General features: G+C 36.5%; 1 protein-coding gene across 8 annotated transcripts in view; it reads left to right on the top strand.

Moving 5' to 3' along the window:
• CDC42BPA (CDC42 binding protein kinase alpha) overlaps nt 1–23745 on the top strand; it is a 192976-nt gene that overhangs the window by 118696 nt on the left and 50535 nt on the right. For 5 of the 8 annotated variants that reach the window (XR_012041682.1, XM_072857060.1, XM_072857058.1 and 2 more), the window contains 6 exons: nt 3145–3278; nt 4935–5177; nt 5433–5543; nt 11332–11579; nt 16515–16620; nt 18377–18501. Coding sequence is in view for 7 of the 8 variants with exons in the window: in XM_072857060.1 (XP_072713161.1) it covers nt 3145–3278; nt 4935–5177; nt 5433–5543; nt 11332–11579; nt 16515–16620; nt 18377–18501 (967 nt within the window). In the remaining variant the exon portion in view is untranslated. The remainder of the gene's footprint in view (nt 1–3144; nt 3279–4934; nt 5178–5432; nt 5544–11331; nt 11580–16514; nt 16621–18376; nt 18502–23745) is intronic. The other 3 variants (XM_072857061.1, XM_072857064.1, XM_072857062.1) reach the window with 2 other exon arrangements.

Below are 23745 nucleotides of genomic sequence, written 5' to 3'. Positions count from 1 at the left end.
AATCCAAATAGGAAAATGGCTGCACCTTATGTGAGAGAAAAATCAGACACAAGTAGCAGTAGATGGATCTCTATTATATGGACATATCTTACCTGTGGCAAGGGAAAAAACCCGGCGAGAAAGGTTGGAGTAAACTACAAAAAAGATTTGTTCTGGTTTGTATTTGTGAAAAGGCTTCATTCAATTCCTGAAAGTGTCAGGAATGCCAGCAGCGACACCCACAGAAAGAATAACTTGGACTTAACTTCCAGACATTTTGGTGTGTTTAGACTCTGCTGCTACGTTATGGGGCAGAAGCATGCTATGTATGAACTGCAGACTGCAGCACATAGATTATACGCTGTTAAAATTGTGTGGTCTGAAAGAAGTCTGTTATAGATATACAGTTGGGCAGCTGCTCTGCTATGATGCAGCAGTTTTGTATTGTACCATAAGCATTATTTTTGGAGGTGAATATGGCTTAACTAGCTCAGGGAGGATCACTCTGGTTTGAGTGATGCCATGTTGACGCTGTGTCAAGACAAAGGTTTTTGTGAAGTTTCTCTCCAGCCAAATGTCCCTTCACTTGCTGCTGTATTGAGGAAGAAGACAACACGATCAGAAACCTCTGTTCTGTAGCAATCCTGAGCTCTGTTTTTGGCTCTTTGGAACCACTGAAAAGCAACATCTACAAGAACAACTTTTGAATGGGACCAGCCCTTCATAGAAAAGCATCAGGATCAGCTTTAAATTACATTTTATTCTTGACTATTGAGCTGCAACTTAGATTTTAGTTCATTGCTGAAGGTATTACTCTCTTCCTTTGGTAATGAAAAAAAAATAAAGAAGGTGTGGGAACATTCCCCAACACAAGTGATATCCCTTTTCACATTTAAAAGAAGTCGGTTGATACTGAGAAGGTTTTCCCTTAAGTATCCATTAAGAATTTTCTGCTTCATGCGATATATGTGTATTCCTAGATAGAATATCTGCTTTTGTTTTTTGGGTTGGAAGTGACTAATGTGATCAAATGAGGAAGGTGTAGAGTTGTCTAATCCATCCCCAGTCGCCACATAACTTTCCCAGTATATACTTGAATGCCTTGTCTGGTCCAGTCAATACAGCCATTAGTTAGAAGACACTCATTTGTGCCTTGAGTTGTAAATAATACAATCTAATTTGATACAATTGGGAAAGGAGAATGTTGTATTTTGCTTGATTTTATGTTTTGTTTTGTTTGTGGTTTTGTTTGGGGTTTTTTGTTTGTTTTTTTCCTGAGATACATTTTTAAAACTAAATTAATGACAGAATGACAGGCACAAACCAAATGATGGTCATGTCTGAATGCTTCCAAATTTAGGGGAGCTAGTTCCAAATTTTCTGGGTGGCTTTTAAAGTATCTAAATTTCCAAATCTAGATCTGATGAACTTTAAAGAAGGTTCAGTTCAGGTGCAGAGCTGAACTTCATGCTTTGGGCTAATCTCTTGGGCAATGAAATGTAACATAATAACATCCTACAGTGAGTGTTTGCATATATTAACTAAAATGTTAGCAACAGCTAGGGTGGTTAGGTGGAAAATTACCATTGACTACACATACGTCACAACTAGCTTTTGGTTGTATTCTTTCACCTGTTTTACTGCCTCTTCTGGAGCTGTAAGAGTAAACACCTGCTTAAAAAGGTGATAAAAAATGAACATGAAATTATGTCAAATTCAGGAGTGTCGCCAGGGAGACCTTAGAAAAATACATTTTTCTTGTCTATCTAGTTTTCCAGGAAATGACAAGCTAGCATATGCTTTCAATTTTTGAGGTCAAAGTTATAATTTTTGCTTGCTAAGTTACATAGGAGAAAACTTTGAGGAATCTTTCATATTGCCAAATATGTAAAGGGCAGCGATGGAAGAAGAAAACAGAGCTGTGGAACAAAGTAGTTCATGCACAGAAGAAAGATTTATCTTGGCTCAGCAGAGCCATATATAAACTTTCTTTTTGCTGGTGATTTCAGAGTAGACTACATAAGAGAGGCAGTTAATTTCTGGCTTTGAGCTACATCTCATTTAAATGCATTCTTTTAAATTTTTAAGCAAGAGTCAATGAATTAAAACAATAGTGAATATTTGTCTGGGTATAAGCTAATGGTATTCATTTGCTTATAAAATTCTTGTGTTTTAGAAATTACAGCTCTTAGAAATGTATGTGTTTTTATTTTTGATCTAAGAGCCAGTCTCTTAGGGTTGCATTTATGAAAATGTAGTAAAAGGCTCTTATTAATAGTATAGATGAGTTCCTGTTCTGTGGGTAAATGTGGCAGATCTTCAGACCATACATAACTGAAATCAAAGGCAAAATGTTCACTGATTTCATAGAACTTGGAATTAACCTACCTTCATATATCTCTTCCTTTAAATTTGTGGTTTTTAAGTGAAGGACTAGGAGGGGGAAAAAAAAACACCCACTAGCTAGAAATTTTCAATTGTCATATTTTATGGATTTCAGCTTTTCATGTTGTAGCACTTGAGCGTATTGGTATGACATTATTTAGCTGTGGCTTAGAAATGTACTTTTGTTGTGTTGTTAAGTTGGTAAGAAACTGGCTGTAATAGTTTTCTTGTATTTATAGTAGTAATAAAGCAGATCACATAAACACAAGTGGTTTTCACACTAGACATAAGTAAAATCGTCTGAAGTTAATTTTAAATGTATCAACAGGAGAACGCTTGCTAGCTCTTGAGTGACCCGTTACTTTTACTGTTTCTTTCTGGGGGAACTTGTGGGGAGGAGGGAGACTGTAATTACAGGGTAATAAAAGATGCATTATATATTACATCACAGTGCATAAAAGTCAAATGTATAGGTCATGTTAAAGCATACATTACAGAATTATGTATAGTGCATGATTATTATAATGTGAAAAGGCAAGTTGTTATCATTTTCTATGTTGTTTTGCAGCAAGCTGTGACCTTTTATTCTGTTGTGTAAAAAGCAGATAATGGCAGTTGAAACAAGCTACTCCCTATTCTAAACCAGATAAGAATTGCATTCTTCTGTGATTAAATGGAAACCAGAACAAATACTGAAAGGGCTTCAAGCAGCTAGACTATGCTATTCTAGAATAATGATTTTTTTCCTTAACTTATTTAGAAGTCTGCTGCTTTTTCTAGATTCTGGTCAGCTAGAACAGCAACTTGAGGAGGCCAGCACTGCAAGGCGGGAGTTGGATGATGCTTCCAGACAAATAAAGGCTTTTGAGAAACAGGTCAGAACACTGAAGCAAGAGAGGGAAGATCTTAATAAGGTAAAAGCATTTTGTCAGCAACTCTTCTAAACCCTAAAGACTATTTTATTTTTGTTCATTTTGCTTGAAATGACTTTCAAGTATAAAATTAATGAGCAGACAACAAATGTGTAGCGTGACCTACTTTGCTTTCTGCCTCTTGTTTGAAGACAAGGACATTATTTAACGCATTGTATGTATGACTGCTGGGTGGTCCTAGGTGACTGCTTCCAGATAGTGAACAACTCCATGATCCAAATTGCATGGCAGCTGCAAAGAAGGTTTTAGAGCTTCAGATTAAGGTGTCAATGATAGTGGTTAGAAGACAGAGTAGAGAAGAACTATCCCAGACAACTAATTTAATCTGAAGTATGGGTGAGACTGTAGCAGGGAAAAAATGTTGAGAATACGGTATTAAGGCTGTGTCACAGAAGTGTTTCCAGAAGAGAGATGTGAAAAATTGCCCAAACATGAAGGTTAGAAAGTAATTTGAAATAACTACAGTAAAGAATACTGGGTTTTATTTCTTCTTCTCTGTCTCCCCGATTCCTTGTTTTCTTATTTATAACATACTGTCTTTCATGGCTCTTTTTTGTATTCATGGTTAAATCAACTTGAAAATGTAATCAGCTGTGAAATACATTAGCCTGTTTCTCATCATGATTATACTGGCCAGTATTTTAGAGTCCAGCTGAATGTTGATGTGCCAGCTGTATTGAACACTGTTTCTTTTAACCCTTAAGGCTCTTAAAACCTTGAGAGCTGTCAGTTTGTCCAAGAAAGACCATCTCTCTTCTAAAACAACCTCTTGTTTAGTGATTAGGACCTCTTTTTAACAACCTTAGAAAATGCTTTTACATTTGTATAGATGTCAACAGTGCCAAATATTAACTCTTCCTGCCGTTCTTCTTTTCATCCCTCAGACTCGCTTTTCCTTGCTTCTTTGTTCTGCTCCGATTTGGCTGAACATATTAAACCATTTAAACTGTTGTGGTCCCTCATTCGTAGCGTAGTAGCACAGATCTAGGACACGGCAAGCTTTGTGAAGGTAGTGTGCTGTAGAGTTATCACAGCACTAGCAGTGTTATCTCATGTGGGTTCTTTCAAAACAATAATTATCATATATTGCTGTTAATCACTACAGTGTTTTGTTGCCTGAAACTTTCTGTAATATTTGATACTATGGTACAGTGTGTGGAAATCATACTCACCATTGCAGGTCAGTTTTCAAAAGCTTCTACAGTAGTAGTTTTCATAGAGCAGAGTTGTCCATTCAATTAATGCAAAAACTTTTTAAATCATTTAGCAGTTAAGTACTATTCTTTTTATTCATTTAAGTAGTTCTTGAAAAACTATGCTAATGACATATTTAATTAAGAAAGCAAGGTATTTTTATATTTTAATGCAAGTGCTTGAAAGCCTTTGTGTTGAACCTGTAATAATGGAGTAAATTCCGACTTGATTTACATTTATGCAGTTTTACTGATTTAGTAGTTTAAGACCTGGCCTCTTCCCTTATTTATAGAGGCCTACAATCTGTATCGTAGATGCATTCATGAAAAGAAATGAATATGTAGTTTCTATTCACTCTGGAGAAGGTGTTAGATGTGCATCCAAAGACAGAATTGGCCTTGCAGCTTTCTAGGTTTATTACTTAATTCTTTTTTTAAACTGTAGGAACTGGCAGAGTCTAGTGACAGATTAAAATCCCAAGCCAAAGAGCTGAAAGATGCACACAGCCAGCGGAAATTGGCAATGCAGGAGTTCTCAGAGATGAACGAGCGGCTGACAGACTTGCACTCTCAAAAACAAAAGCTTGCCCGCCAGCTCCGAGATAAGGAGGAAGAAATGGAAGTGGTGATGCAAAAAGTAGAAAATTTAAGGCAAGAGTTACGCAGAACAGAGAGACTTAAAAAAGAAGTAAGTGGTGAGAAGACTGTTCAGAATCTATGAAATAGTAGTTATATGTAAGGTTTTCTGACAAAGTAATTTTTTTGTTATCTGTAAATCTTTAACTCTTTGATTGATGTTTCAAACAGTACTGATTTTGCTTTCTAAGAATTTGAAGTGTCCAGTTTAGTGCTGAAGATTTATCTCTGATATTGAAAACCATCAATAGATTTTGAAAAAAACCCATAAGAATCCTACCTATTAAAAACGTATGTACTTTTGTAGCTGGAAGTCCAAGCTGAAGCCGCAGCTGCTGAGGCATCCAAAGACAGGAAATTGCGAGAGAGGAGTGAACAGTACTCTAAACAGTTGGAAAGCGAAGTAGAAGGGCTAAAGGTTAGTCTGTTTTGATATTAACACCTGCAAACTTACTAGTCAACTAGGACTTGGATCTGTTTGATTGCTTTCAGATGTAGGACAAAAGGGTATTGTTAGTTTGTCACTTCAGTTGATGCTGAATATTAATGCAAGCATGCATCGCATTATTGTCCAGAAAAATGAACATTTGCCTAATACACTTTTCAGGCCAGTGTGTTCACTGCTCCCTGAAGTATTTCTTAATACTTGGTGATTTCTTACCAAATTGCTTCCATTATTACTTTGTTTAACTTTACCTGTTAAAAGGGTTTGGGTTTTGGTTTGGTTTTTGGGGGGTTTTTGTTTTTTGGGTTTCTTGGGGAGTTTTTTGGTTTTTTTGTTTGTTGGTTTGGTTTTTTTTTTTAGTGTAGCTTGGTTGAGTATTTGAAGATAAACCTGCAGCCTGTGCAGGTTTCTGTATAGGTGTTTTGTGTACTGTGTTGTTCCTCAGCGTGTAAGTCAAAAGAAAGATGGTTTCCTCCACAATAGATGACAACTGATGTAACTGTAAAGGAAAAGTTTTAGGGTATTCTGCTTCTCAGCCAGAAGTTGAGACTTTTTTGCACGAGAGCAGCATTTAGCATGAGAGTTTTCTTTATATTGATGAGATTGCTCACACATTTATGTGTTTTTAGGAGCAGAAATTTAAGTAAGCCAAGGATGTTAACTGTTATTCCATTCTATGAGTTAGCATTTTATACAGTGCTCCAAAGAAATTAGGTTTTCTCAAAAATTGAATGAGAAAGTTTTTCATTTCCACATGAGGATTGCTGTTCATTTACAGCAAAATCCTGTTCCCAATGTTTGGTCCAGTAGGATAAATCTAAACTTTTTGTGCAAAATATCAGATTAGGCCTATTCTGGTCTTAATTAACATGAATAACAGTGGGGGAGTTTATTAGAATTATGTTAGACATTTGTCAACATGAAGTCACTGCACAGAAAAATTGGGGGTTTTTTGCAAACACTCTTTTATTTTACCTTCCTTTCTTAAATGAAAATAAGGAAATCCATTCCATATGAAATTTGGATTTATAAAGCTTCTGCTGCTGTGAATTCAGATTGTTATCTGAAAATTAAGATGTTTCTTCTGCTTTCATGAATCTTCTCTATCAGCAAAGAGTTTGTATGAGTTTAAGAGGCAAGAGGAATTTATTGGTGATCTATTGAGAATAAACGATATGCTGATTTATAACAACAGGGCATGTTATCAGAAGAGGAAAGGGGATTTGTAGCTTTCTTAGTAATATTTCACAGCACAGTAAGCACACTTTGGATCACGTGCAGTTGTTGTGATACTGCATTATCCATTCGGTAAAAGCTCTGCATGGCTCCTTAGTTAAGTTCAGGAGGCTATCATAGAGAAAATGTCAATATTTAAATAAAAAAGGGAAGTTTCTCTAAATGAGGAGAACCGAAAAGCCCATAAATGATGGCAGGTTGAGGGCTAAATAAAGAGAATTTAGAGAGTACTTTGCGAAGGATGCTCAGAGTGACTGTGGGAAGTTCTTTAAATCAAAACCAGAAAGTCACCTTAGGAAACTCATGGGGCCATTTGTTGGCAGGGATTAAAAAGGTAATCTCTGAGTTGATAGGGCTGTGGCAGAAACGCTCAACGAGTTTTTGGTGTGTCAGACTTTACTGCTGAAGCAGGGGAGATGCCACACAGAGTGCATTCTTTGCAGCAGGTTGGACAGATGAGGTAGATCAGTCTGAGGATGATATGCAGGAAGCGTTAGAGCTGGCAGGTGAGTCAGGTGTGAAGTCACCCGGAGCAGTGGCCTCACCGAGAAGGTTCTGAAGGAATTCAGACGAGAAGTAAGAGAACTGCTGGCCAAGATGTGCACCCTCTTAAGATAGACGGCCTGCTGTGCCACTGTAACTCTCATCCAGAAGATCCTGGGAACTGCAGAGGAGCGTGTGTGACTTCCTTAGGAAAGGGGTAGAGGCTGTAGTAAAGAAAAAGGTCAGTGAGCTCATGGATGAAGCAGAGACTACTGGGAAGGAGGCAGTGTGCCTTCTGTCCAGCCAAGTCCTGCAACACTCACCTGCTGGGGTTCTGCGAAGTTGTCAGTAAGTGTGTGGATAAAGGAGATCCAGTGGATCTCATGTATTTAGATTTTCAAAAAAAGCAGGCTCAATATGAGTCAGCAGTGTGCCCTGGCAGCCAAGAGGGCAAACCACATCCTAGGGTGCATTAAACAGCATCTAACTGTCTGTGTGCCAGGAGATGCATTATGTCTCACTTGAAACAGGCATGTATGAAAACATCTATTTAGATGTCACTCTTAAATTTGCGCAGGAAGAAGCTGAGGGGAAATACTGTTTAAGGTTTACAAAATCACGAAGGTAGTGGATAAGGTGAGTGGAAATGGCTGTGTACCAAACCCTACAGTACTACGACTGAGGGGCACTGATGAAGCAAACAGGACATGCATTTAATACAGTACTTCTTCACAGAATGGGGAGTGAACTCTTGCAACTTGTTGCCACAGGGGTTTGTGGTTGTGACAATATCGGCAGGTTCATAAAGGGATTAGACAAATTGATGAACACCAGGTCCCCTGACTATGCGGAGAGGTACCCTCTAATACCTTTAGTCCAGCAGTCGTCGTATTCCAAGAGGAATGGACCTCATAAAAAAGACAGGCCCGGGTGCTGTCCCCAGGTAGCCAGTGCTTTAGGGAAGATACTGGTCAGACCTAGTAAGGCATCTCTCAACATTATTCTTCACAGTGAAGCTGAATGTGATAGTAGAACGGTAACAGTAGTGAAAGCGTACTGTATGAGTAAGCGAGGAAGTTAATGACTTGGACCGCATGTTGGAGGAAGGTACCAAAAGAAACCAGTTACCATTTGCAATAAATTTCTGATTCTAATCAAGCTTCCATTAACATTGAAAAATGGAGCTATATGTAACAATGGAAGAGGACGGCTTTCATTTTCATCAGAGCAATATTATACCACCTACGAATCTCTTTCTGTTCTTCACCAGTATATAGGCGTATTTTTTGTTATTTTTTATGGCATTTTATAGGTGTGCTAGAAGATCTTACACTTGCTGTTTACTTCAGTAAACTTAGTTATAAAGCCTTAGGTGTGTATTCAGACAGCCCAAACTCTGTTTCTGGATTGAATTGCACATACAGAAAAGGTGTGTTGGGTGAGTCTGGTTTGGGCCAAGTAGGCAGTTTTTCGTGCTAATTTGTGTGGCTAATTTTTTGTTGTTTGTTCTTTTGTAAGTTCATTTCAAGCAAATTTAGACTAATTTCTGCATGTTAAATATTTAGGTCGCATATTGAAAATGAAATTCTCAAGTCTTTCCTTCCTACCTGAGCAACAGCAAATTATTAAATTGAGAGGAATAATATGGTAATCCACATAAGTGATAATTAGTAGGTTTGTAATAAGCAAGGTTGCATCTTTCTTAATATGTTGCATTTGGCAAATATTTATACCATAAAACTTTGGGCTATTAGCATCACAGTCCTAAGTAAGATTCTTCATATTCTTAACCAAGGTAAATTATTATTACCATCTGCAAAGGGCAAGAAACAAGCCTTGAAGCTATACAAAATAGCACTTGTAACAAAAGACTAATCTCATTAAAGACAAGCCAGAAGTCTTCCAAGATTTTTAACGGTATGTTCATTTAGGATTATGTTACTTAAATAGTAAGTTTTCCCGTGCCACCTGCTCTATTGGTGGGGTATTTAATGGTTATTCTTCTTTATTCTTCAAGTGCAAAACTTGATGTCTGTTAATGTTGCAATTATGGTAACCATAGTACGTGATATACATGTCAATACATATAGTAATATTTACAACACTGCTGTCAGTTTGGACTATTCAGCTTCATAATTGCCTAATGAAAGAGCTGCTGTGTGGGGTTTTTTTTTTGTTTGGGTTTTTGTGTGTCTGTGTGTGTGCATGAGAGGGGGGGAGAGAGAGAGAGGAGACTTCCAGCACAGAATTATGGCATCTAACTATCTATGTGCCAGGAGATGCATTATGTCTCAGTTGCACCATTTGTCCACTTGAAACAGGCATGTATGAAAACATCTATTTGGAATTTGTGCTTACATCAATTCAAAATATATTTTTTGTTTACTATATTACTCTAGTTCTGTAAGCCACTGTACAATATCATCCAGCTCTCTCTTTTACTGCACCATCTGTCTTCTGGTCTTAATAGTATCTTCTCATTGTGGAAAAAAATATGAAATACCATTAAAACATTTTATGTACCTAATAGACGATGTTGCAAAGCCTGAACTTTTTACGTGCTCCGTTGCCATATATGTGTCGGCAATTTGGCACGCTGGGCAGTAACAAACAAGTTCAGTAGTTAACTGCCTGTGCATGAAAGAAAATTCCTATACTTCCTTTCTTTTTTTATTTTTTAATCTTTCTTTCTCCAAATCATCTCCTGTTAGGATGGCATCTTCTTTCTCCAATTTACCTTTCTGCATCCTACGGGCAGGATTTTACTCTTGGATCAAAACAGATGGTTGTTTTGATGAGTTAGAGAAAACAATGCGGTAGCAGCACGTATCTGGCTCATACATTTAGGGGGTTTTGCAATGTTCTGCTGACACTAACAGCAAAGCCCAGCTTTCTCATAGAATTCGTCGTGATAGAAATTCAGCTCATCTGAATGTTCTACAATGTCATTTAGCTCTTAAAGTCTATTCATACATCAGCAAAAGAAAATTACCCAAAGCCATGTTTAAATAAGGGTAACTGAGAGGATTTTAATACCTCATGGTAAGAATGGAGGTATAATTAAGAAAATATCTTCGATCCTCCTGAAGGTGTGAGACAGTCACCATAAGGAAGTAGGTTTTCCAGTTCCCTGCACTTTCTCAAAACACAGTGGTTTTATTAATTAATTTCCTTTCCTTAGACTACCTCTAATTACATATTTAAAAAACAGAAAAAATTCCAAACCAAGTCATACATGTGTTTACATTAAAAAGTATTTCCGTACTTGGATTTCAGTGCATGTCATGCCACTATCTCATTTTGAACCTGATCTTGCTCCTCCTCTATGTTATGGCAGGACATTGAGTTTAGTGAGTGCAGAATTTGGTGCAAATGTGTATGTATCCTGAAGCAATGTGTAAAGACTATTGAAATGCCAGAAGACCTCACTAAGAGAGCTATGCAGCTGCGAAAAGTGAAGTAATTACTCTTATTGTTTAAAGCTTGTTTTTCCTATTAGTCCACTATGATGTAAATGGTCAGTTTGAGTAGAATAGGTCAGGTTTCCCTCCTGATTGATGCGATCCATTTAGTGTTTCTGTAGCTAGATTTTAGCCTTCAGTTAAGCAAATGCCTGTCTTAGTATAGCTTTTCCACAAATTATTTGTGCTTTAAAATATATTGACTGTATATCATAGTCCTTATTCTCTGTTCCTGAAAGTCACTTGAACTTGTTGCTGTCAACCATGTGAGTGGGAGCATAAAAATCTTCTAAATGATGTCGCTTTCTGACTGCACGTAAGGGGAGTCAGAATGTGACCAGAAATGTTTAAAGTGATGATCAAATTTTCAATGTCTGTAAAACTATTACTGCATTTAAATCACAAAATTATAAAGAGTACAGTTCAGATGCTCTAACAAATTTTCAAAAAAAGTTGAGATACATGTGTTTAACTCAAGTCTGTAATGGGGTATTTTCTAAACATAGATTTAGGAATATTGAGTTGTTATTAAGCATGATTTTCAGCATTCTTGAGTGCTAACTTGGGGCTGTTTATTTTAGCAAAAACAGGTTGGTCGCTCACCTGGGGTAAGCAGTATAGAACATCAGCAAGAGATCACTAAATTAAAGGCAGACCTGGAAAAGAAAAGTGTTTTCTATGAAGAGGAACTATCTAAACGTGAAATAATGCATGCTAATGAAATAAAAAGTCTGAAGAAAGAACTACGGGATGCAGAGAGCCAGCAGCTTGCCCTCAAGAAAGAGATCATGATTTTGAAAGACAAGTTAGAGAAAACCAGAAGAGAAAAGTGAGTATTGTATGGAATTTACCTTTAAGTTCAAAATATCTTTTGAAGTCTCCTAGTATGTTTCCAAACATACTATCACTTCCTTAACTGTAGTGCAGACAGGTGCATTTTGGCTGAGCTAATGCCAGGGTTGAAAATAGTCACCTTTAAAAATACAGCAGAACAAAAAAAATCCACAACCCTGTACTGAAACAGTTAATTTTGCACCAGAATTCTTGCGCTGGCTGACCATTCCAAGGTATGTAACTTGAGTTGCAGACTTGCAGCTCAGGGTAAGTCAACCCCTGAAGCTTATGTTGCAGTTTAAAATAGTTTTTTTTTACTTTTTTTCTGTTTGGTATTTTCATCTTCTGATGCAAAATAATGTGTTAGAGATCAACTATTGCTTGTATTTCTGCCAGCACAGGAACAGTCACTTAATGTGGACTAAGGCTAATCCATGCTGGGTTCCATCCAATGTTAACATCAGTCATCAGACTACTGTAGGCATAAGCTGCTTTGTCTCTTCTGATATGGTAATTTGTCAGAGACCTGCTTTTTTCTCTGCTACGTGGTGGAGCTTATAACTGGCCTTGAGAATGCTCCTTGAGGCATTTATCAATAAAAACAAGTTTTTCTGTTGGATAGTGTAGTAATGGAAATAGTCATAAATAGAATGTGTTCATTTTCATTCATAAAAAATTCCAAATGCTTTATAGCCGCTAACATAGCTGCTTCTTTTTGCTGCTGTAGTAAGATGGCATATTAGAAAAACCATGGAGAATTTCCTGCTGAAAGCTTAGCCAAACTGTAGTAAGTCCTTAAATATAAGCAGTAAATAAAATAAAGAAATTTTCAAAAAAGCTTATGCAAATAGAAGTGGAAACACTGCTCCTCTGGTAAATTGTTTCCAGCAGGGGAAGTAGATCATACAGCCTAGAATGCAGTGAATGAACTGTTTCTTCCTAGAATATAGCTATCCATAGGCTGGACATATTAACACAGTAGTCTGCTGTTTTGTTCTAGGTTGAGAGGTAAAACTTGCATCAGCAGCGTGTTTTCATTGTACCACAACTTAATGGTCTTGCTGACCTGTGAGTTACAAATGCACAAAAGGCTATGCTCTCTTGTAATATGTAAAGGTGATAGTATGATACTCCTTTAATGCCATGTCAGCCCAGTTAGTGTCTCAGAAGGAGGAATATTCAGTAAAGAATCATTAATACCTCTTTCTGCAAGCTAAACTGTTGCTATTGATCATGCCTCCAAATACTGCCCAGACCAAAAACTCCTTGGAGTTTTATCAGAACCATTCTAATGGTGTACAGCCACAAAAGTTCTAACTAGATGTCTATCTAGTGAAATAACAAATGGTCTAACAATGCTGATCTGCTTCATGCTAGCTAGTTCATAAACCTTCTTTCAACCTAGTTTTCTCTCTATAAATAAAAAAAGAACTGGATGCAAATCTAAAATGAGTGCTGACGTAACCATGTGTTTCTGTATGTATTTCAAGAGTTGGTGTAAGAGAACATTTTAAAGCATGAACAGAAGTGTGTCACATAACCAGAATCCAACATTTGGCTCTTAATGGGAAGGGGTTCAGCATCATACAAAGTCAGGTGTCGAAGCACATGATGAGTGATTAATGAACACCTGATCTTAACTGGGTTATGTTAAACAGATCTGCAGAATCTCATGCGAGTATTAGGACTCCACAGAAAGGCAGAAGTCCACTGTTGAAGGTGTGCTACAGATTGACTTCTTGCAGTAGTTCAGGGATTTAGAAGGGAAGCTTAAATATTAGGAATGGAAGAATTGCTGTTGCTGCTCGATTCTCAGTATTTGGTAGTTTTTCTTAAGAGAACATGGATTTTTTTGTGTTTCTGCTTACACATATTGTTTTTAGCTTTTGTAATCAGGCATGCAAAGCTTTTTGTGAGTCAGCCAGTACAGAGGTGTTCAATGTAAGTGTTGAAAAGGAAGCACCTGGAGGCTTTATGCTGAAATAAGTGGAATTATTTCAACAATAGGCTTGGGGTGGGTGTGGGGTTGAAGTGTGCATATATAGTTTGGGAAAAAAAAATTAGTAGTCTAAAAATAATCTTTAGTGCATATTTTAAAAAAAGGCTTTGATAAGAGGATGTGGTTGCATTACTTCATAAGGGCTATAGGATAGAGTGAATAAGAGCTTGGTCAAAATCTGTGTATTTTTTAATGTAACTTACATGCTGGTGGTTTCTGTTTAATTTTCTTAAAATAGGGGTTTTTTTCTTCATTTTCTTCAAATTGAAGCTTTTCTTTGCTACTTCAACAGCATAAGTCTTCAAGGGAGAGAAACTACCTTTCTGTACAAAACGATTGCCCTTTGCTAAAGTCTGATAAACTGCATGCTATTAAAATTGGGAATGTAGGAACACAGTATCAAGCCAGTGATCTGTGGAGCATGGATATTCCATTTCTTAGAATTGTCATTATGAAATATTTCAGAAGGTGGTGCAAGAAACTGTGTAAAATAAATCATGTTTGTAGAAGTTTCTTTTAAGCCTGTCATTTAATGATAGATTTATAAAGCAGAGAGCTTTATAAAACAGCGTTTGCTGGTTTTAAATTGTGTGATATAAAGAAGCCTGGGGGCTGGTGTTTGTTTCAGGTCTACTTTTCTTGGTTTCAAAGCAGTAAGATAAAATATTTCTCCGCTTCGTACAACCACAATAAAGAGCTGGAGTGACAAAGTGATACCATAAAGCTGTATTTCACATTACTTGCATGTGGTTTGCTACAGTTATTTTACTGATAAAAAGCAAGCCGGATCATGTATGATTTCTTAAACTTGAAGAGCAGATACATAGCTAAATTTTAGATGAGAGGAAAAGCTTGATGGAAGAGGAGGATGCTAGGCTTCAAAGTGAATGTGTTATTTTGATCTTCCTGGCTGTCCAAGGTATGCCTATGGAGTCTGTCACAGTTCTGTAGTTTGCTGAGTTGATATTTGGGTATGATAGATTATACCCACATTCTCCTCTGTTTAAAATTTATCTTCTTTGTTTCTGTATTATACTATAGCAATCTGACTTACTGGGTTAGTGACAATCACCAGTTGAATTAAGAATGTAAAATACAGAAAACTACAAATAAGTTGGGCTCTTTTACCAATCCAAAGCTTCCTTAATCCACCACCATTTATGGCTGCTTTGAGCCTTTAAGCCTTAAAAGAACAATTTTTAGACAAATACAGAGTAAAAACCCCTAAACAAAACCATAAAATCATAAAAGCTAAATAAAATAAATAAATTAATTAAAAATTAGTTCGGTCTACTGTCTGAGAAATTTGCTTTGAATCTATGCCTTGCAAACAGAAGTAGGACCTGTTATTAATTCCCCTGACAGCCAATGCTTTAATCTCTTCCTGCCTTTTCCCTAGACTGCTCATCATATGCATGGAATCTGTTGATATAGAAAAGGAGTGGTGGTGAATTTCAAACTTGGCGTTTAAACAGTAACGATAGTATGTTACTCTGCTAGGATGTAGTGTTATGTTTCAAAGGATGCCTAGCAACGTAGAATTTCACCACGAGTCTAACGTGCTGTACTAGATTTCAAAGAGTGGTTGAAGCACTAAATGAATTTCAAATTAGGAATAGGAGATTCAAACCAGCATTACTCTTAACTGGGTTCACTATAACCACTGACACTTCTCATCTTTTAAGGGTGTTTTCTCAATTTGGCAGAGTTGGAGTAGTTCTGCATCTCAGAAAAAGAGGCAAGGATGTAATTTCTCTGTTGCACAATGTAAAATTCTGATTGCTATCCAGAAAAAAAATTGCAATGCTCAAGACAAGGTTTCCCCTGGATTTTATTTTTACAGAGTTATCGTTTTATACTGGGCACTTTTTCAAACCTGTTGAGGCTGGACAGTGGTATTTGCTGAATGGGTATTTATGGTATCTGTGGCATTTATAGTATAGTTCCATCAACCTACTGATGAAGTTTGTGCCAGTTACCTGAATAATTGTTGAAATGGTGAATATAAGATGCAAATGTATTGAGTCTCAAAAGAGTGGATGTGAGGTGGGAGTTATAAGTCTAAAACATTGCTGTACACCACTTTAAGGAAATTACAATGATTTTTGGCAAACAGAGGACCTGCAGCTTCATTTATTTTCGGGTTCTCATATTCATTGTGCAAGATAGAGTTGGTGTTAAGCAGAATCAATGAGGGGTTCTCCTCTACTGAATGACATCCACAGGAGAAGGGAAGGGTTAGGGGAAACAGCTCCTTTGAAACTTTCTCAGGAAGAATGGTCCAAACCTGCTGTAGAACCTGGTGATATTAGGGGCGTATAGGTTAGCCATCCACTTTTGGCTGATAGTAAGTATACAGTACCTGAATTAACAGTTCAAATGTGTCCTCTGGCTGTTCTAAATTGTCCAAAGACTAGCCCGTATAAGCTTTTCTCATCAGAGACCCAGCCCCAAGTGCTCTAATTTAGCTTCTGTATGTTCTGGTTTCATATGTGGTCATTTTTGCCTGTCATTCTGTGTGAAACTTGGAATTATAGAAATGTCTAAGTTAAAATAATGTTTCTGTGAGCTGAGAATTTAAGCTGAGGGTCTTCACATGCTTTGGTCTGCAGAATTCCAGCTGCTTAATGTTTGAAGGATTCATCTAAAGAACAAAATATGTATAAGTGGATTGATAAACATTAGCTTAGTGGAGCTCTGTTAATTCTGTGCTGAAGGAAAGATCATTGTCTAATGAAAAAATTCAACAGACTGTCTTATGGTCGTAAGATGGTAGTATAATGCATTACTCACTTAGTTTTAATAGGCTGTGGTATTACCAATGCAGTACTTTCTTTTCAGCTAGTGTGTGCATTGATCGTTATATAAGTGAATAGTGTGGTGAGTTTTAGAATAGGAAACTTTCTGATTCTACTTCATTTTATTTCTTAGCCAAAGTGAAAGAGAGGAATTTGAAACAGAGTTCAAACAGAAGTATGAACGAGAAAAGATTCTGCTAACAGAGGAAAACAAAAAACTGTCAAATGAACTTGATAAGGTGAGTGCTGATTAGTTGAGTCCTGTGTTTACAACTATTGTATGCTATGTACAAATTGTACAATATAGAGCTGTATTGGTTATTATTAACTCTTAACTGATAGAATAAATTAATATTATACAGAGAGTGGTGATTAATATTTGATTTGAATAGAGAGTATCTACATGTATCTGAACTTGAGAATGTGTGCGCATATATATATGTAAAAGCATGTATGTGTATTTATGTGTAAGAATTGAGTTAGATGGTCTTACAGTTTGGTAAGATTAATTTTAGACAATATCTTAAGCAAAAAAAAAAAGATTATTTCATTGTATGAGCCAAATATAAAAATACATAGTTAATGATGTGATTTCTTAGAGTATATTTGCATGTCAATTACTGTGAAATAGCAGAGCCCCTCCCACCCATTGAGATTAAGTGTTACTTTGAGATATTTAAAAAAATACAAATGATAAGGCATATTAATTGAAGTGTCTTGAGCAAGGAACAATTATGTTTTGTGCATTTAGATTATCTCTTTATTGTTCATTTTGACAGGTTATTCAAGTTCATTGTGGATTAGCCAAGTCTTGCTAAACTTGTCTATTCTTTTTGTAATGCATTGAATTTTCTAAAAATATGATGAAAGTACAGTGTTCTTCAAAGTAAGCATGTTTGCATGTCAGTGTTCAAATTAAAGTATATTTTCATACCAGTGTAAGACGCATACTATATATGCCTATATGTAGGCTTAGTCCAAGAACAGTAAGAGACTAGTCGCTTTGATAGTTTTTCTGCTCAGTTGTCTTTTTTTTTTAATTTGGTTAGCTTTGTATTTTTCTTGTCAAATTACATTTAATAAATAGGCATATTTAAATCATAAGCCCATTTAAATTGTAAATATGGAGTGAAGTACTCATATTAGGAGTAAAAAGCAGAATAGATTTAAAACTGATATTTTTTTCATCATTTTGATTTGTTAATATATTTCGGTACTAAAAGAAGCCTTTCACATGAGATTCATTGTCCTAAGCAGGCCTTCCTATAAAGTCTATCTGATCTCTGATTCCAGTTTGACTTTCTGAATAATTATTTGACATAATGAAGGTTTAGTTCCCAATACCAACTCAGGTTAGCCGTGGCTTTTGTCTTGCAGAATGTGCATGTATGATTGACAGCTATGTGAATGCGAGTGAGGTTAATTGCTAGGTATAACACATTGTACTTACAGATGGGCATTTAATTTCAATTTCCCTGTCTGCAAGTAAGTGAAATGAAAAATAGGGGAATGTGAGACACCTGGAGAATCTCAGAACTGACTCGAGTCTGTATCTGTTAAGCCTCTCATTCTCCATGGTTACTAAACAAGGGAGAGGTTCGGCAGTTTTATCTGAGTTATAACAATTTTTGTGCCCTTGCTTTGTTCTTCTAATGTAGTTTCTTTCTATATAGAATATTCCACACCTCTATGGTGCAAAGTAGAAGCCTTCTAAGAGTTGTAGAGGTATTTGGAGACTAATTGTCAGAAAACTAATTAATTTGTTAAAGTAAAAGTGTAGTTCTAGTCCTTAAAAACGGCCTTTCAGTACAGCTAAGGTCATACATGAGAAGGCATTCTGGCTTTTATTGTTACATGGTGTTTATTGTGATGGATAGTACCAATTTTTAAAGCAAGTGCACGATGTGGGAAAGGGGAACATGCGGCTTTGAGTTTGCACAGAAATTGAGTCACAGCAGCTTATACCTTTAACAAGTTGTTTAAATTCTCATTCAGCTCACCACCATGTTTGAGAGGCTGAGTATGAATAACCGGCAGCTGGAAGAAGAGATGAGAGACCTGGCTGATAAAAAGGAGTCCGTGGCCCACTGGGAGGCCCAAATTACTGAGATCATCCAATGGTGAATACTCTGCTCTAATGTCATTGCAGAATCCCCTTAGTATGTGGTAGAGCTGTTACTGAGTTTTTGCCTTTGCCCATGGCACTTGCAAGTGCTTAGGTGAAATGTCACACCCGTCTGGGATTCTGCTGTATTTTTGCTTGAGATGTTAATAATAATCTGGAAAATTGTGTTCCTCCTTAAGAGCGAAAGTGTCTTACCAAATACAACTTCTTTAAGTGCAGAAGAATCATGGCCATTGGGTGTGGCTTGTGGCTTTGGAAGAATGCTGGAAGGAGTCATGTGCTGAGCTCACGCCTCGGAGAGGGAACAAGCCTGGGAAAAGCAGTGGCTGTGAGAGTATTTGTGTCTCGGCATTAATTTCCTTCATCTGCTTGGCATGTGGCAGAATGAAACAAATACAGTGCAACTTTATGTGATTTTTTTTTTTTACAAGGAGGGCATTTGAGACTACCGCGAAGCCAGTCAAGTGATGTTTCTAATAATACTTTTGCTAAATAATGACGTTATGTTTCTGAAGTCTTCTGTCCAGTTCTAATAAATTAAGGGGGGGGAAAAAAAAAGTTGAAACTATTAAGAGAAAAATATTGTTTTATCTAGGTGGCGTTTATTTTTCCTCTCCATGCCTGCTTCTCTCCCTTCCCCTTTTATGGTCCATTGCAGTGTTTAGCATCTACAAAAACAGTTTGCATCCAGACATTTTTTTAACAGATCATCCACTTCTGGGAAGATTTCATCATCATATACTAATCTGGTTTTGGTTTACTACTTGATTATTCCCCCCCCCCTCCCCCCCCATTTTTCCCATCTCATGTTAGTGAAAAAAAATCTAATTTGTTGTGTCAAAGCAAAAATGGGAAACATTTGTTTTAATGAAACCTAGTTTAGTATTGTTGTAGTATCAGTATAATTTTGTTGTCCAAATACAGACATAGCCATGTGAATACATAACAAGAAAGAAGGGCTGTCTTCTGGATTTCTGGAATTGTTTTAAACAGTGTTTGTTACATAAAATTATGTAGCGCTGAACTATGAAGTCCATAGTGTCTCAAAGCATTGTATTCATAGCAGAGGTTAAAAAATTTAAAGGGTCCACTTTGTGCATGTTCCTTTCAAATCTTGTCTTGTAGCTGTGAGTGTAGTAGATGGCCTGCGTCACAGAAAAAAAACCAACATAAAAGTTGTTTAAGTGAACAGTTAATTTCTAGCCAATCAGAAATGTTTATTCAGGAAAAAATCAAGGTAGCAAGAGAGACAAGTCTATTATTTTGCATTTCATATTGTTTTAAGGCAATGCTTATCAGTCTTAATGCACCAAGGTAACCAAACCCCATTTTTCAGATTTACATGTGAAAGCACTCATAAAACTTGGCAGTTCTAGAAAAAGACAAGTCAGAGTTAGTTGTGGATTGTTTTACTTAACACTATGTAAAAATGTTCCAACAGCCATTAAGAATGTCCATTCTCCAATTTATGAGAGTGTTTAATATTTTAAGATGTACTACTGATGTGGTTCAGGTATATGATAAAGCATCTTGCACATATTGGAGATGTCACTGGGGGGTAAAAGAGGTTTGGGATTGAGCTTTTTTGTTATCTCTAAAGATACTTAATGAAAAAAGATCAGGAACATGCAAGACTAACTTTCTGAATGAAGGATACCATTTTACTGATCCCTTATGATAATATAGTGTCTTTTAAAAAGTACAGAACTAAAAATTAAAGAATTATGTGAAAAGAAAAAAAAATAGAAGTACTGTGGGCAAACATTAAGGAGATTAAAAAAACAGGCTTGGTTCCAGTTTTTAATCACTGTACACATCTCAGTTTTCCCTCCATACTTCTCTCTGCTTATCTTAAACTTTTTTCAGCTATGTGAGGCCATAGCTTTGCTCACATTTTTATCTTATTATGTTTAGATTTTTCATGTTACCCAGATAATCTGGTCATGTCCATCTGCTGTCCTTAGAATTCAGCACTGCGTACTGACACTAGGTCCTTTGGGGATTTTTTGCTGTGGAACATGGGGTGCTGTATGAAGTATTTAAAAATAATGATAAACATTTTAAAAGAAAAAACCCCTAATTTTTAAGAAAACTAATCTTACTTAATCAGTCACAAGCCTATGTTTTCCTCAGAAGAAGACACAATTTAAATCCATACCTGTCCACCTCTTCAGTATGGCAACAGAATGCCTTGGAGCTAACAAAGTAGGGTAGAGCTTGTAGGCTCCCTCTTCAAAACTAACAGATTTTTCACATAATATTAATTTAAAATATGTATATTGGGTGTATCCTTTCCACATCTTAAAAATGGGGTTTGCCTACCGCCTTCTTTTTGTACCATGATTCATGAAGGATAGGAGGCAGTCGATGGAATTAATAACTGGTTTTGTAAACAGTTTGCTCAGCTGCCTGTGGTAGTTCAAGGGATTTGTTCTAGCCCTGTTTTAAGAAACACAAGCCCAAGGAGTCCCTTACTTCCTTTGAGTGCTTTGACATCTAATAGATATCTCTCTCAGGAAACCTGCCCCACTATTCGAGTCCACATTTTGGGTGGTTAAAATTGTCACTTTTTTACGACTCCTTGGGCCCTTCTAAGTTACTTCTTTCAGATTTTATGACTTGGGAGTAATTTTAATGGGCTATCATGTTCCCTTTAGCCTTCCCTTCTTTCTTACTGTACTCTCTTGCATCTTGTTTAGGGCAAATGTACAAAAGCCTTTTTATTTTTGGTGTTGTTATCTCAAGATGCCATAAATATAGCTAAAATCTCAATACAAACACTTGAATCAAACTTTCATTGCAAATTCTAATGTGGTAGCAATAGACCCTCACAGATCATTCAGCCTTAATGGAGCTATTATATTGACAAGTTTATATTTGCCAAATCACTCATCATTCCTTGACAAGAGTAAGAAATATTGAGGCTTTTATAGTCAGCTGTAAATTTTCCTATGGGAGATGGGAAAGAGATTAATTGCATAGGAGGTTAATGCAGTCACTTTTAAAAGGAATCTTTTAAATAGCCATGGTACAGTATTTCTGTTCTGTTGCAGAAAGGAGGTCGGTGGAAATCTTGGTAGTGATTCCCAGAGTACTTGGCAAGAATCTTAACTTACTTGTCTCTCTGGGAGGGATTCATGTAACCTAGTTTTAGAAGTCCTAAGGTAGACAACTAAAATAAATCCCATGACTAGTACTGTAGAAGTCTCTTCTTTTCCCCACTGATTGAAAAAGTAAGTTCAAATGAAGAATTCTATATTGTTGATATGTTTATATGGATGAGCTAAATCCTACCTGATTTACCTGTAGAGTGGATGTTAGGCTTGGATTCAGCTGGCCAGAAGCTGTGACTGTTGTTTACCAGAAGATTCAGTTAATATTCTTGTTGTTGACTAGACATCTTGCCAATCAACTGTGCTGTGGTTGATTTTATCTTAATTATTGATTTCATTAAAAAAAAACCCCGAACAAACAAACAATCCCCCCAAAAAACTAACGCCCCAAACTTCTGCAGTAAATCAAACATTAAAAAGCCCCAGAGTTTTTTGTTTGTTTGTTTTGGGTTTTTTTGATTTGTTTTATTTTTTTAAATCTGGTTGCTCTCAGAAGAAAGCACACACAAATTGTGGAAAAGGTTTAGCAAAAATTCTGGGTAAGTTCAACTGTAAGAAACTCAAAACGTGAAAAATTCTGAGATGCACTGTTTGAGGTAACAATAATCAGAGGTTAATTACCTATAAAATAGAAATTCTGGAGGGCAGGGCGAAATTTTTGGGGTTTGGGAGCAGGGTGAAATGTTGAAGATTTTTAGAGAAGTAGTTTAAAAAACAAGTTTTGTTGGAGACGGCAGGGGAAAAAGAAAATAATTAAGTTGGAGGCTTTGAGCATAGTGATATGAAGACAGAAATTTAAAAGCATTGAGAAACTACAGGAGAAATGGGAGTCATGGCCCACAGACTTTCTTGGGATTTTTAAATCAGGTAAGATCCAGCTTGGCATAAGATCCCAGGGCTTCAAGACCACTCCTGTTCAGCAAAATATCTCCAGTCCTCTGGGTCCATTTTGTATTGTAAAGTATCCCGGACAGAGAGACCGAGAGAGTCTGAGGTTCCTAGCAGCCTGACAAATAGCATACTAGATATTGGTCAATGGTTATTTGAAGGTTGTCATGATGTTGGCTCCAACTAAAAAGTGAAAGTAAATTTTAGAGGAATTTGTACTATGTCGCTGTTCTAGGTTCTTTATAGTTAACAAACTAAGCTTGCAAGGGCACTTATATATGAAAACAGAACAGTTCATCTAATCTAAATTTTCAGGAAAGAAAGAAATTACTCTGGGTGGAATCTAAAGAACTTTTCTTCCTTAGGTCTTCTGCTGTGCTTGTTAGGGCTCCCTGCAAGAAGAGGGGGCAAGGAGAGAAACATTAGTAAGATTAACTTTACCATTCTTGCTTTATCTTAACACACAAAAAAAAAAAAAAAAAAAAAAGCCAACCAAACAAAACCCCCCAGTGAAACAGTAACAAATCAAAAAACTGCAAGAACTCTTGGGTCCACATGTTTAATCAATGTATCTCATTATCGAGAGAATGTTGCCATCTAGTGGACGACAAAACTGTATCTCAGCTCTAAATTGTACTGCTTGTATTTACTGTCTTAGTATAGATTTTTGCAAAAATTGACCTTTTTTTTTCCATTTTCTAGATTTCTACATGTTCTGTGGAACATCTCTCTGAGGTTACTGCATGTGCAGCTCTTCAGAATTTAGAGCCTGAAGGTTCTGCATATCATAAACCAAATAACTGAAGTGTTTTCTCTCCTTCCATGAGAAAGGATCTATATGGCATGATAAATATTGACACATAAATTGGACATGTAAAGTTTTTAATCTTTAACTATAAAAATTAAAACATAAGGCACCAATTCAATTTTATTTTTAATCTGACATTGTTCCTTTTTTTTTCTGCAAAGATTTTACATGTCATTAAAAATAGACAAGATCAAACCCCAATTCCTGAATTTCTTTTCCCTTCTTCTACATCAGGAAAACTTACTTTATGACCTTGAGAACCTCACACTTCTTTTTATTCCTGCTTACACTCTTTTCTTTTTACTATGCATTTCATCATGGACATACACCCCCCCCCCCAAGCATCTTAAGCTACCTCTCACATCTTTTGCCCACTCTTCTATCCTGAGTGGTTTGTATAGGAGAAGATTACCTGTATCTGGTCATCAAA

This window comes from Ciconia boyciana, chromosome 3, assembly GCF_034638445.1.
Source record: "Ciconia boyciana chromosome 3, ASM3463844v1, whole genome shotgun sequence".
NCBI classification, from domain to species: Eukaryota; Metazoa; Chordata; class Aves; order Ciconiiformes; family Ciconiidae; genus Ciconia; species Ciconia boyciana.
Note: the sequence above shows the minus strand (reverse complement) of the source record. Positions and strands in the feature narration are given on the sequence as shown.